We start from the raw sequence: 15,026 nt of genomic DNA on the forward strand, positions 1-15,026 counted from the left end.
CACCAAGTTTACATGGTAATAAGACAGGATAATAAAACAAAACCTATCAAGTCTTATACCATGCTGCTTCATTACTCTAATCCAACATCTTTGAATATCTTCATAATAGCATGGAAATTGTAATGCTTCTTTGTTCTCAATTTCCTGCTAAACATGCTACCACATTCCTTTTGCAAACACCCAACGCATGTGACTGTGTTGTCACTGTCAACATGTATTTGAATTGATCATCTGTCGGAAGCTTTGTGATCATCCGTCGGGTAGCTATTTGACACTTGACTCCATTTCACTTATGCAGATTACAAGACATCTTATATTTACACTTAATCACCTATTCTGATATCTACTAGTAGTCAACCATGACTCATATGCTACTACAGAATCTACACAGAGTTGTTTGTAGAAATGTGCTGCTAAACTTATTCTTACATAAGCTACTCACCTGGTTGGATTCAATCATCATCCGTCGGGACTATATTGAATTATCCGTCGGGACTATATTTGATCATCGTCGAGTGCTACAAAATTCACTAAGTTAAATCTACTAATGTTTTGTTTAATTTATCATCAAATTCACAACATATTCCTAACAATGGGCCACGAGGTCCATGACTTACCCTTTTACATCTTCTTCTCCTAATTTGTAAAACCTTCTAATCCTTTACTTTTTATTCTCATCATTCATCAAGATTTCTTTCTTATCATTCGTGACTCAGTCAAAACTATATCTCTCTGATAGCAAAACTTTAAGACTTCCTTTTTGATACAACCATAAACACATATATGCAGTTTGCTTTTATTAAAAGAGGGGTGCCCTTTTCCTCAATTGAGTGCTACAAAAGTTATATTACATGCTACTAGCTTACGGCCCGTGCGATGCACGGGTCTTGGTTAATATTTATATATTTTAATTTTATTTCATAGAATTTTATTAAATTTTATATAATTATTAAATACTAAATAATGATTATATAATTATAATTTCAAGTTAGGTTCAAATAGTATAAATAGTATATGATTGATGAGATCTTATTCATAAATAATAATGTAAATATTTGTTGTTGGTGAGTGAGATTCGAAGCCGAAAACTTATATGTATCTTTATAAATAATATATATGTTTGTTGTTAACGGGATTCGAACCTGAGAACTTATATGTATTTTTATAAAATAATAATATAATGTCTTGTTTGTGACGGGATTCGAACCTGAGAACTTGTGGGGTGTATTTTTTTAGTATGTGGATCTAACGGCTCCGATTATTTGATGAAGAAGATCCGACGGTCGTGAGGTAAATGGATAACCAAAATGAGGGGTCAACCAAACTACAAATTATACCCCATTCCGGTTGTTATAGTATAGTATAGATACATAGGTATTGGAGACAACCAAACTCCAATGTTACAACACCAACACAACCACCCAAATTTTAATCATCTTGATTACAACTTCGATCGATCAACTAGGTTCATAGTGACCCTGTTTTGTCTGTTTCACCACCCGAGTTTTAACCCGATTTGACCAAATCGTATAATACAGCGATTTGCCGAAAACTAGATTGGCAGCAATAATATTGCCAATAAATCGACCGATTTATCGGCTGAACACCTGAATCTGTAACATGCTCTCAAACAGCTTATGTATTGCCATTTTATAATATTTCAGTTTATTTTTTCCTTCTTATATAAAAACTAGCATAATACCGTGCGAGGCACCGGTCATTTTCTAGTAATATTTCAGAATACAATGTATGTAATTTTTAAATTTCAGCTTGCACATGTTTTGTTGAAATAAAGTGCACGACCCCTAATAATTTTAGTTAAACGTGCGAAAAAATACCAATGGAAATGGTTTATACTTAATGATCATTAAGACTGTTGAGTGATGGCATGCGTGTCATATTTACTTTTTGCAGACTTTAATGATTGAGGTGATTGAAAATATTTATGTTGTACACGATCTCTGAGTTAAAGATATAATGTTCATTGTAATTTATGTGAACTGATATCTATGTTTGTAAGGTGATTAAACTTTGTTGTATATGGAATCGACAGTGTCTTGGTCTAACTTCAGCGTCTCCTGTTAAAATAATCAATATAATGTGTTAAATTCATTGTGATGATGTGTAGTTAGCAATTCACTGTGTATATGTCATCGTGTGTTGCTGTGTTAATGTAGCTTATGGGTATATATTACAAAATTTCACGATATGACTACTTTGAGAGTTTGTAGTAGTTAGACTTTAGAACCTTTCTTTTTGTACTTCATATAAGATTTCTCAATTTTATGAGAAAATGACCTTGATAGCACAAAAATGTAAAAGGCCAAAATAATGGCCCTTTACGATACTCTAAAATGATAGATCGTATTGTGTTTTTTGTTCAAGACAGAAAGATAACAATTGTACACGGGTTAACATGTAATTAAAATAGTGCCATATAGTTGACATGCAATTAGAGTGTTGTGCCATAGCTTTTTAAATACTAAATAATAATTAATTGATAGAATGGTGTTATGATGCAATGAGTTATGTATAATAGCACGTGAGTGAACCTCATCCATTATATATGTATATATTGTTTGTATGGTCATTAATTAACACAATATGAATTTATGTGTGTATGAAAATGGTTGTGTTGGTACATATTTCTGTATATTGCGGACAAAGAATTTGTGTAAACGCTAATTAAACATGTGTTATAGGTTTTTTAAAATAAAAAATTACGGAGAGAAGAAACGTTGCACGCCATTACATTTCTCAAAACACCTATTTAAGTTTCGTTTATTTTTTTAATATATGCTATTTGATATGTTATTTAATAAAATTGGCCAGAGAGTGCCAACACCTTTATTTCACTGACTTCTTAATTGTTTTTTCGGAATGCTATCATCTCAACAGTTAGGCATTTAACTTTAAAGTTTATTTTTTCTTAAAAAGTTTTTTTTACTCCTTCGGTCCCTCCCTTTCCTTACATTTCGAAAAGGGGTGCCCGACACGCATTTTAAGGTACATACAAGTATTATTCCGTAATTTATTTTACAATTTGTTTTCTAAATAAAATTGAATGGTTAAATTTTTATTCAGAAAAGAAAATTATAAAAATAAATTACGAAAATATACTTTATAGTATCTTAAAATGCGTGTTGGACACTCTCTTCGAAATGTAAAGAATTGAGAGAGACTGAGAGAGTATAACCTCTCCTTCATCATTATCTATATGTAAGAATATATGATGTGTGGGTAATATATATATATTTTTTATTTGAATAATTACATACCAATATTTGTTGTCTTGTATTGGTGATTTTAATCGAAAGTACTAAACACAAAAAATCGTATCAATATTGAACAAATACATATTATATATTTATTTTCCGTATAAGTGTATACATGATCATTAGATATTATAAATTTGATTTTTTTGAAGTTTATTAATATTTATGATTAATGTTGTTGACAGGAATCTCTCTACGATGGATATTTAGTATATAAATGCAATATATATACAGGATTCATGTTAGTTGTAGTGAACAAGTGTTTAATATAATGCAGAATGATTTTAATTAATATGTTCATGCTTACTCAAGCATAATACTTTCTCAAACAACTACAATCAACATGAAAAAGTAAACCCATTTCCTACAAATGAAATATACTATAATCTACAAGAATAACAACATAAAAAGGTGAAGGTTCAACTATAAAGCATACATTCTTCAAATGCACAAATTTTAAATTTATTTTCCTAGAAGAAAAAATAGATATAGGTACATTCATAACCCCGACATACAACATTATAAAGCAAACACCTTCTTCAAATTCAAATTTTAAATTTCAGAGGTCATGTGTACTGTCATGAAGAAGAGTATCACGAACTGATGCTATGTATATCTGCGCTTTTCATATGTGTTCCTTGTGACTCAATGATACTACGACTTTTATTGAGGTGTCGGGCTCTATAAAATCCTTACACTTGTACGAACCTATTTACTTATCGCATTTTCGTATTTAGACTTCATAATGTGTATCTTGTTTCATGTTATCTCTTTGTTTCTGCCTTGAAATATTTTCATCTTGCAAAAACAAAAACCAGGAATAAGTAATGAAGTGGAGCAACTCCAAAATTCCCATCTTCTAGCTAGCTTGAAAACAATCCTTTTCTTCGATGATTAACATAACTCAAACTTATCGTAATAATAAGAGTTGTTCTCCATATCTCAAGATGGAAACTTTGAAATAAAAATTTCAAAATTTTATTAATTGATGCACTCGTCGTAAAAATTCACAATAGTCTCAAGTGGCGCCATTGTCTGTGGTCAATAGAAGGAACGAAAGTAAATATCATACGAGTAACACTGAGTGAGATGATACATGCACTAACCCCTGGGCTTTTATTGATGGTAATCTACTATTCGGGATAAGCCCTACTTGAATCAACTATAGTGCATATAAGTAAGGGCTGAGGTCGCGCCTTTTGAAATATTTTCACAGATGTTCCGCATTCCAAACTCGAGGAATAGGCTTCCCGTTCAAGTCCTCGAGATAACATGTTCCTTCCTCAAGTATTGCTCGGACTTTATAAGATCCTTCCCAATTAGCTCTGAAAACTCCATGGCTAGTTATCTTCGTGTTAGGCAAGACCCTTCTCAATATCAAGTCGCCAATTTTCAATGGACGTACTTGACCTTTCGATTATAAAACCTGGACACTCGTTGCTGATATGCCGCCAATTTCACTTGAGAAGCATTCTGACTTTTTTCCATAGGTCTAATTGAATCTGTTGCGTAACTTCACTATCTTCATAGCGGAATTTGCTTATGTGAAGAGACCCAACTTCAACTTCTACCGGTACCATGGCTTCACAACCATATGTCAGCATGAAAGGGTTTCTCCTATAGTAGATCTATGAGTAGTGTTGTATGACCACAACACCTTTGGAAGCTCCTCTGGCCAATCTCCCTTACAAATCTTCTAACTTAGTCTTCAGTGTGTGTTTGATGATTTTATGATAGCTTCGTCTGTCCGTTGCTTTGGGGATGATATATTGCGGATTTTTTTTTATATCTTAAATTTTCAATTCTTTGTTGTCGAACTGCTTGCATTGCCGAGACTTACTTTATTGAATCCCAAATCGACATATTATAAAATTGAAGACGAAATCTATATCTTCTTTGTCGTAATATCGTCAAGGGCACCGTATCTGCTCACTTGATAAAGTAATCCACAGCCACAATCGCGTACTTGACACCCTTTTTAGCTTTGAGGAGCTTCCCCATCAAGTCAATCCCCCACATGGTAAATGGCCAAGGGCTTGCCATAGTGGTTAGTTTAGTTACCGGTATGTTGGAGAAGTTTGCGAATCTTTGACATTTATCACATGCTTTAACTAATTTAAATGAATCTTTCCGCAAATTGGTCAAAAGTAACCCTGACGTAACCCTTTGCCGCAAGTGATCCTCCGCCCGAATGATTGTCGCAGATTCCTTCATGTACTTTTTTCAGAATTACGACAACCTTCTCCTGCGATGCACTTCAATAAAGGTTGAATAAAACGTTTTGTATAACTACGGTTCATATTCCACACATCGTACTGCTTTATATCGGAGTCGTCTGGTTGCCATCTTATCCTTTGGAAATGTCCCGTTCTTCAAGTACTCTCATATAGGAGTCATCCAAGTTTCTTCGAGTGAGCACCAAAGGAACAAAACCATGTTGGGTAAGGAACCAAGTCTTTGCTCAGGATTTTGGTGAAAGAAGCTGTCGTCAAGCAGAAACAAACACGTCTTTCTCATTCATTTGACCTCAGAGACGAAATTAATCTGTTATATTCAACCCTTGGATATACAGAGAAATTACCATTTCGCTCAAAAAAATAATTTTTCTCTTTCTACTGGGAGTAGTTGTCAAATGCTTAATCTTGGGAGAGGAGAACAATATAATATATAAAACAAATCGCTTCTGCACTATTCTGGCTCTTTTTTTTTTCCTTACTTGAAAAGGTTCATTCTTCTATATTCGGTTTGACCTATGGGTCTCAAAACTTAATGATAAATGTTGAGAGGTATCAGGAACGTAAATATAATTTGTGGAGACTTGACATTCTTCTATGTCTAGGAAATTGAATATTAAGTCATGTTTTGGGAAAGGCCAATAATACCGATTAATCAAGTCAAACTGACAAAAATACCTTATTTTAGAAAGGAGGCCATATTACCCGCTTGTTACGTATTGGGAGGAGTATTACATATCACGCATTTCGTAGAAGGAAACATGATATCATTAATATATTAATAGGAAAGTAATACGTGGTCTTGATTAGTAATAGCGATTACGCATTTCTATATGAGTATTATACATACAAATAATTAAGTAATATATACATCGATGCCGCAACATCAACTCACCTCCGTAATCGTTAGCCGAAGCGTAAATCATTACACCATCACCACAACTCTCTCTCTCCTGAATCCTACCTTTTCTCCGATCCAACTCAGTTTCTCTTTACTTATATACATCAGATCGCATATACATACTATATACAATTTTATTCACCGCCGTGACTCTTCATCGTTGAAAAAGACCAGGATTGTATTGTTGAAAAGGCCAGGGATTTGTGGGGTTCTTTCAAATACCTAATACGCATTTTGAAACGAGGTATCAGTCGGGTATTAATGGCCAAACAAACAAAAAAGCGTTTATTTGGTAATAGGAGACTGATATTGTGCTAATATTATTTTTTTTTGATTATCCTTTTTATAAACAAGTGTTCTCGAAATTGTCTGCACATAATATAATTGAAAAAGGTAGTTACAGAGAGCAATATTTTTGGTCGTTAAACAGTGTTTAACATTGCGATAATTAAGAGAATTTAGTCTAGAAACCATTGACTCGGACCAAAAAATTTCAGGATCACTAGACATTTGTTGGAAAACTACAGCATCATAGAGTAACCCACCTCCAGTAGAAATGGCAGCTAGTTGAGTTGTCTCATTCAAACTATACAGAGTGCTGATAAGCCTAAGTAATATTCCAGTTTTTGCAGCTATACGGAAAAGATCATTCCTAGAGCTCGACCACTGAAGCTTAAATATTTGCCACAATCCGTCAATTGCAAGATGAACCATTTCCCTGCATGTCATTAATTCTTGAATTATAAACACAAACAATTACAGGTAAAAGCATGTACGAGGAGTTTGATCTGCTAAAGAACTTTCAAGATGCATCTGATAAGTGGAAGTCATGTAAAAATTTGTAAAAGATGACTTGACATAGAAACTGGGAAAAAGGCCCAATACATCATACCAGCTAATATATACAACACAAAAACTTTTGCTAATCCAGGCACATGAGTTATGAAAGATTATATAACTGTATTCGACTTGAATATTTCCCTTTCTCATATGAAATTGCAAGTTTAATTAACTCTTGTAATCTCAAACTTTTCAGAAACAGCTGACACTAAATTTATTCAACTATCACAATTTGCTTATGCTGAGTTACTGGGTCCTTTGCCACTGATTAGAAGTAACATTCTTGTTACTTTCTTTGGATTCTTCAATATTTTTGTGCGGAGATTGCTCCACGTTTAATTCAGGAGAATCTACAATGTCATTAATAGTTTATATCTATATATTCAAGTTTCAAGAATAAAAACAATGAAAGAACGTAACAATGTTTACATCCTCTGTAATTTCTAGAACAAAATAAAACAATGAATCGAAAGAAACATATGGCATATCAGAGTGTAAATGATTCACATCAAGCACGAACCTGTGGTTTTTATAGTCAGCCTCAAGAAAGCTCACAAGAATGGTAATACCACGGCAAGCAATAAACATATGCAAAGTCATGCGGCTGTATAAAGCAGGAGTCAATTCTTATTCTTATTACTTAGATAAATATAATTATGCCACAGGGATTAAGAGCAAAAAACCATATACCTTGAGTGACAAAACTGATGCAGGAATTTTGCTGCTTCCATACGAATTTCATGAGGGCGGTCAGGTACAGCAAAGCCCATGACTGTTGGAATCTGCAATGAAATAGTAATACTGTTATCCGATAAACAATTATACAAACTATAAGGAGTGTCAAAATAAAGAGCTATAAACTAATGAGACAGACTTTCGCTACTCATTCATGTTCAAATTTTTGTATTCCAGAAAAGGTGTCACACTGGTGGACTACAGATTCTTGTGTGTGTGCACCAATTTTGTAGAGTTAACTACATGGTGCAATTCCAGACTGTTAACTCATCATGAACCACGTACAGAAGAACCCAACTCAGAACACTGAATCTCATGTCACTTTTCAGAATGTTGAGCCTGAGAGCAGAAATATTGCACACGACTTACCAGGCCTGCTAGACAAGCGCTTTCCTGAATTTCAGTGCTATCCCTGGTAATCTCATTTAAAACTTGAAGCAGCCGAGCATATGACCTGTTAGAAAAAAGATTATTATGATAGCTGCCAATGTACGAGGATAGCTAGGTTCAAAAATTATAGTTGCAAAGCCTTATAGAATGACATACACGAATGTTTGGAACCTCCAGTAGCTCCACTAGAGGAACAAAACCATGCTGGGTAAGGAAACCAAGCCTTTGCTCAGGACTTTGGTGAAAGAAAGCTGTTATTTTTGGCAAGCAGAAACAAGCACTGGTTCATCTGGCCTCAGAGACGAAATTAATCTGCTATATTCAACCCCCTAGATATACAGAGAAATTACAATTTAGCTCAAAAAAAATTTTTTTTTTCTCTTTCTATTGGTAGTAGTTGTCAAATGCTAATATTGTCCGGACAGACAACTTATAGCATTTAATCTTGTATACATTCAACAGACGAATTATTTTTATGATACAGTGCAGTCTTACATAAAGAATGTTGCAGAAAAGGTATGTAGGCCCATATAAAAAACATGTGTTGTTATAATACAAATGCATATTCCTCTATGGGCATATGATCAATTTCATCACTAATGTAGAGTTCATTGCTTTTTTATGAGGAGAATCTGATTATGTGCAGATCCGCCTAAACTAGAGTAAATTCCAAATTATGCTGAGCTATTGGTGTGCTTGATTTCTGCTCAAAAATCAAGTCCACCAAGCTCAAATGACATTTTTATGAAATAGACATAGGGTTATGCAGAAAATGAAGACTACCTATAGATGAGGCAATTTATATTAATTACCCTGGAATCTGGATAACCAGAACATAAATGGATCTTCGATATTTAAATCAATTTCTGAAATCCTACGAATCACTGTAATTAAAGAAGTTTTGACATGACTCTTCTTTATGATTAGTATATTTTCTATCTTTACACAGTTGAATTGTACCAACAACAGATGTTGACAAAACATGAATAGATGATCTGGTAAACCAAACTCTTCCGTATATTAGAAGGCTTACACTATGTATGTAGTTCGTGTCTCTGTGATATGCTTGTTGACTTCAGAGATGTTCTAAAAAGAAAATAACACAATAAATAAATTCACCTTTGGAGGGCTATACTCTTGGCTTTTCGATGTCGCACTAGATGAACCGTTTTCAGCATGATTAGAGCTTTCTTCTACACAAACTTTTCTTGAAATGATGCTTTTGCTGCTAAAAGTAGGAGAACCAGTTTCATCATTAACCAACACTTTATCCTGGTCGGTCAAGTGAGAGACCTGGTGAAGCTCTGAAGATGTCTCAGGATCACCGAATATACACCTAAGAGGATTATGTTCAGCATCCTTGTCCGCATCAGCAGTATCAACTTTAAGAAATTCTGTTTCAGAGTCCTGGAATTTTACATGAAAGACATCAATAGAGATATATTAGATCTACTACAAAAGGCACAAAACAGTTCTGAAAAATATAACACACATCGCAGCTGCTTCATCATAATGCTTCTATCATCAAACTGAGAGTGTGTGATTGCTAAGCTACGGCAAGAATCAAGTTATTAAAGAATTGAAATACACTCTCACTTTCTAGATGTTCCGAACACAACAGGCAGCAAAGGTTTCGTGTATCTAGTTTAAGTATCTTGTTGGCAAGGGGTTATTAAGTTGCATAGCCGTCGGTGGTGTCAGTACTTCATAATTCAATACACTAAGCATGCATATCCTCAGCTTGTCATTACAATTTCATACATGATATCGATATTTTGGGTGAGCTCATGGGATTCTTAATGAAAAATCAGAATCTTAACTGTGTAAACTGGCAAAACTAATGACATGTATGATAATACTGGAAAAAACACTAGCACTCACCTCGGCTTTCTTGGCATGGAGATTGTCAACAGAGTTCTGATCGTCTCCACTCGATGTCTCAGCATCCTCAGAACATAAGCTTCTTTTAGAAAGTAAAGCTTGCTCACTAAAATAATAAGTAATCAGACATTAACTCAATTATAATAATGCAAACTAGCTACAATCTGCAAAGCTTTATAGAAGTTCAGTCTCCGAAAGTGTATTCATCAGTTTTCACATATGCCGTCATAATGATTATATATAAGCAAGAAAGTGTACAGTGTAACCTTTAGACAATCAAACCAAATCCTTAAATAAAAAAAAAACAGGAAAAACACAAAATTGTTCCATAATTACAAGCTAACTCCTAAAATATGAATAGAAAGCGCAAGTGAAAATGCAAAATGTAAACCTCCAGAGTGTTTGTAGCTTTTATGGGGAAAATGGATGAAGCGGAAAAGTGGAAATCAAGTTGCCTACCTTGATGTTTCACTGTCACGAAGGGGAGAGTGTACAATACGCCTGGATCTTTGAATCCAAGGGTGGGAAAGCAGAGTCTTGGCATCCAGCCTCTGCCTGTAATCCTGAAAAGTAAGTACTGAAGTGAATACAAGTAATAAGGATTTGTAGATATTAGATGGGTTACATTATATTCACAACTGGATCTAAGACAGGATAACATGGTTAACTAAGCTGTATTCATTTCGCAATAGTAAAATATATTAGGCAGAACATAATTCAAGCCTAAGTTCGCACAGTCAACATTATGCAGATTCAATTGTACATTCAGAAACCATTTCTGAACTAACAAGATGAATAGATCTTGACTAATAATGCGATAATTTAGATCCTAAATCAGCTATCACATGATCAATAATCGAAAAATCAGCTACAAATATTTAATTCTCTGTAATCTTGATAGGTTTAACCACCATCATCCCGATGACTTAACACAGTTCTCTCGTCTTAAGAGGATGCATCCGACTCCATTTCAAAAAATCTATCATTACGTTACAAATCCAATTTTTTTCTGACTGGTCTCTCTTACCTCTAAAAGTAATCATATCCCCAAATTCCTGAGTTTCGCACTCAACTTAATCAACATCAATATTGAATATGGGGCTAACAGAAAGGCTTGAATTGAAAATTCAATCTAAGCCACGGCGACCAAGTGTTAAATGCAAACTGGTATTGTTTTAGAACAGCCAAAAGTATTGTTTTAGAATAAAAAATTTAGATATGGCTCATCACAGCAGCAGATAATTCAAGAATGTAAATATGTTTACACAGAGATGTGCGTGACAGGTAATAGCAAAACAAAACAATCATGATGCAAATGTTAAACCTGCATGATAGGCAAGATCACTACTTAAAATAGTCATTCCTGTTGTAACGCTCTACTGGAATGCGTTACAGTTTTTTCAAAAAAAAAAGAGAAAGAAAAATAATACACACTGCTACATCGTTGCGCAGATTAGGTATGCGTCACATGTCAAAAAATTTAAAAAAAAAAAATCGTAGCATAAATCTATGATGTTCAAATAAAACTAAATTCACGGTAGCTCATTACAAAAAAACACCATGACAATTTTTAAAACTAACCTGCACAATCTGCCAAAGAGCTGTCCAGGGCCCGAGATCATAATATGGAGGTAAACCTGTGAGCAGCTCAATCACAGTGCATCCAACACTCCATATATCAGATGCCGCACAAACTCCAGACATGTTGATCACCTACACAAGCATAACTAAATAAAAGGACTGCAATACACTTACCACAAAAAGGACTTAAATGCACATTCAATGCTGTAATTCATATAAATATATTGAACACTTCCGCATTAAAAGTATGCAAATATGGAATGCAGGGATATGGCCTTGATTGATCACAAGACATGCTGTCAATGATACTATACCCACTTGATGTATTAATCTGTGAAGCAGGGAATATTGCTCTAATAGACAATCAAGGTAACTCAAGAAATTCAGAATTCGGCAATACTTCTAAGCAGCATTTCAGAAAATTCGGGTTGAACAATCATAACAAACAACCAAGAGAATTTGTGTTGACACATATGAGTATGATGTATGGTTCATTTCGAGAGCAGGAATGCCAATTTTTTGTTTTTATTAAAAACTATACATGGGCAAATAACAAGCCCTTGGACAGGTTTGCCTCATTATGCATGCCTGGTCTCTTGGTCAAGTCTGAGAAACAAACACAATTATGCAAGGCTGGCACCCAGGTTCAAATCACGGAATCAGAAGAAATATTGGGTCATAATTATTGATCTGCTGTCGAGTATAAGATATCCGCAAAAAAGATTATATGTTGTTTTAATAAATCATATATATGTAAGTAGGTAAATAAGAAAAACAAATACCAAACACATACGAAGCTGTAACTTGCTAGAACAACATTATTTCAATCCATATACAATAAGATGAATTTAAGTAATAAGTTGATTTTTTCTCCAAATATTATACCGAAATCGTCACTTGACATATGTCAATAACAATTTCGCCAACAAGAATTTTTGTCCCATAATCCAATATCTCCCCGCCACTTTGTCAAGCAAACCATCTTACTTCTATTCCATACAATAGTATTGATTGCTGTCAAATCATATGCATTCGTATAATTGTATCAGCCGTCTTTTGAGCCAGGGATGCTTAACCGACTAGTAGTAAAAAGTCGACAAGTCATTCTTTACAATATATTAAATAGTTATACAGGTAACTTAACAAAACACATCAATTTCATATTTTTAATCAGAAGTAAAAGAATAGTAAGGTCAAATAAAGCACGACTATTACATAATAACATCCAAATATCAAATTTAGCAATATCAAACACATCCCAGAAAATGAAAAAAAAATAAGTGATGATGAAAATCAAGCAAAGTAACTAATCGCAATATCATGTTCATTTCCATCTGCTTCTTGTGTATTATCAATGGTTTGAGTGGACGATGTTTCACAATAATCGCGGTTATCACAGCACTACGTCGAGCTTAAAAGTCCTCAATGCTGAAGTACCTTCAGAGTAGTCGTCTTCGTGATAACTATGCTCATGACTTTTAGTACTTATGAATGTATAATGCAATATAATTGTAAGTCGTTCAGAATTATTTCCTTCTTGACTAAACACCTTCATATATTTTTACAAATAAATATACACTGACATGTGACATTTGCATTCTAAACCTTTGATTTAAAAATAGATCAATATGCATTACTAAAATGTAAACAGTAAACACCACTAAATTACTCATATATTGATGAATAATCAGATGTTTGTGAAATACACGATCCATTATGATACATCTATTAAAAGACATTGACATCAATTTGTGGAAGCACAATAATTGTATCATCTATTAAATAAATTAGAGGTATTATTCCAAATCTATTGAACACGTGTTTGTGATAAAAAAATGCAGAGCAATAAAAAATTACAATGTCAAAGATTCTACTATTGTTTATAGTAATGACTAGTGATGAAACTACCAACTCTGGCACCTTCATCCCTATCATAAAAAAAGTACCTCAGGGACCATCAATATGCTGTCCCGGCAGATTCGTTACTATTTGTATCAGTTAACTTTGTAGCAACACCAAAATCTGCAAGTTTCACAAGGCCCTGAAAAGCATATATATTGTAAGTACCCAAAAACAAGGATCAAAAGAGAGGTACTTGCGTTACAAAATGAAACATTATGTGAAACCTGCTACGGGACTTAGCGAAACAATAAAGAAGCTAGCATATAGATATGATATCAAAAGGAGAGTTAAAGAGATTATGTATGGCATGTACTCATAGGTGTGTATAACAGTTATCACTGAGTACGGATACAGTATGGCCTCCCGAGGGAATGTACCCCCAATAAAAACAAAACTAATTTAGCAAGTATAGATCATTTACATAATTACATGTATATGATAGTATAGTAGTTTAAATATCTACCTAACTATACTTATTTTATCTCACACCGAATCTCTCAAAGAAACTTTTTAGTCAAAGATTGTAAAGAGTTCATTGTGCAATCAAATGGCAATGGATTGGATGAAATACTGCTTACTAACATATATTGAGAAGGAAATGTCTGAATATGTCTCAACGGAAAATATAATTAAACAACTATGCATCTTATACAAGATATCACCATCTGTTTTAAATCCAATTGACAAGAAGCTAAAGATATATAGGAAACTATAGATGGGAGATATAAAACTCTTACCAATCAAAAATATTTGAGCCATGAAAAGTAGTTTAGAGAAATAATAATCTGAAAACATGTAAAGGATATGTTTTGGGGGCCTGTGATTTTGATGTATGAGTATGAGGGTTTTATTGAGTTGGCTAGGAGATGAGCATGCGCTTGAGTGATAGATTTAATGATAAAAATTACTCCTTAAATTATCCCCCGAGAGTAGGAGTAGGGATGTGATAGTGTGGAAGAACATTGCATAGAATTTACTAAAGAAGAGTGAGGTGTTAAATTTGTTTAAATGTGATTAATATCATTATAACTTATTGTCTAGAAAAGGAAAATGAACAAAGAATCTAGCCTTCTAGGGAAGAGCGTATATGAAATATTAATTGGCCAATAATTTATACACTAGTTCTCTTTACCTCGGGAAAATGTATAATGTAATAATTTTTTCCCTTCTATAAAAACATAACTTATCACAAAGGCCAAACTAACGAGAGTTTTCGCCTAAGAAAAAATTGGAAAATTACACTATATGATGGTAGTGCGAAACAACAAACAAGAAACGTGTACAGAA

The 15,026-nt window shown here is 33.8% G+C and overlaps 2 protein-coding genes across 2 annotated transcripts; both read right to left on the minus strand.

Moving 5' to 3' along the window:
• Nucleotides 1-6,586: 6,586 nt before the first annotated feature.
• LOC141680670 (MAP3K epsilon protein kinase 1-like) lies at nucleotides 6,587-8,578 on the minus strand. The gene is made up of 6 exons (XM_074486834.1): nucleotides 8,571-8,578; nucleotides 8,355-8,439; nucleotides 7,941-8,032; nucleotides 7,771-7,854; nucleotides 6,956-7,128; nucleotides 6,587-6,632 (listed from the first exon to the last, which is right to left on the minus strand). Exons 1-6 carry the CDS (start codon nucleotides 8,576-8,578, stop codon nucleotides 6,625-6,627), a joined length of 450 nt encoding a protein of 149 aa, XP_074342935.1. The 3' UTR covers nucleotides 6,587-6,624.
• LOC141677373 (uncharacterized) lies at nucleotides 8,426-13,792 on the minus strand. Its single transcript, XM_074483278.1, has 7 exons — nucleotides 13,784-13,792; nucleotides 11,838-11,969; nucleotides 10,716-10,819; nucleotides 10,257-10,362; nucleotides 9,495-9,782; nucleotides 8,532-8,704; nucleotides 8,426-8,439 (listed from the first exon to the last, which is right to left on the minus strand). Exons 2-6 carry the CDS (start codon nucleotides 11,958-11,960, stop codon nucleotides 8,630-8,632), a joined length of 696 nt encoding a protein of 231 aa, XP_074339379.1. The 5' UTR covers nucleotides 11,961-11,969; nucleotides 13,784-13,792; the 3' UTR covers nucleotides 8,426-8,439; nucleotides 8,532-8,629.
• Between the last annotated feature and the right edge of the window lie 1,234 nt (nucleotides 13,793-15,026).

Source organism: Apium graveolens, chromosome 8, assembly GCF_009905375.1.
Source record: "Apium graveolens cultivar Ventura chromosome 8, ASM990537v1, whole genome shotgun sequence".
Classification (NCBI taxonomy): domain Eukaryota; kingdom Viridiplantae; phylum Streptophyta; class Magnoliopsida; order Apiales; family Apiaceae; genus Apium; species Apium graveolens.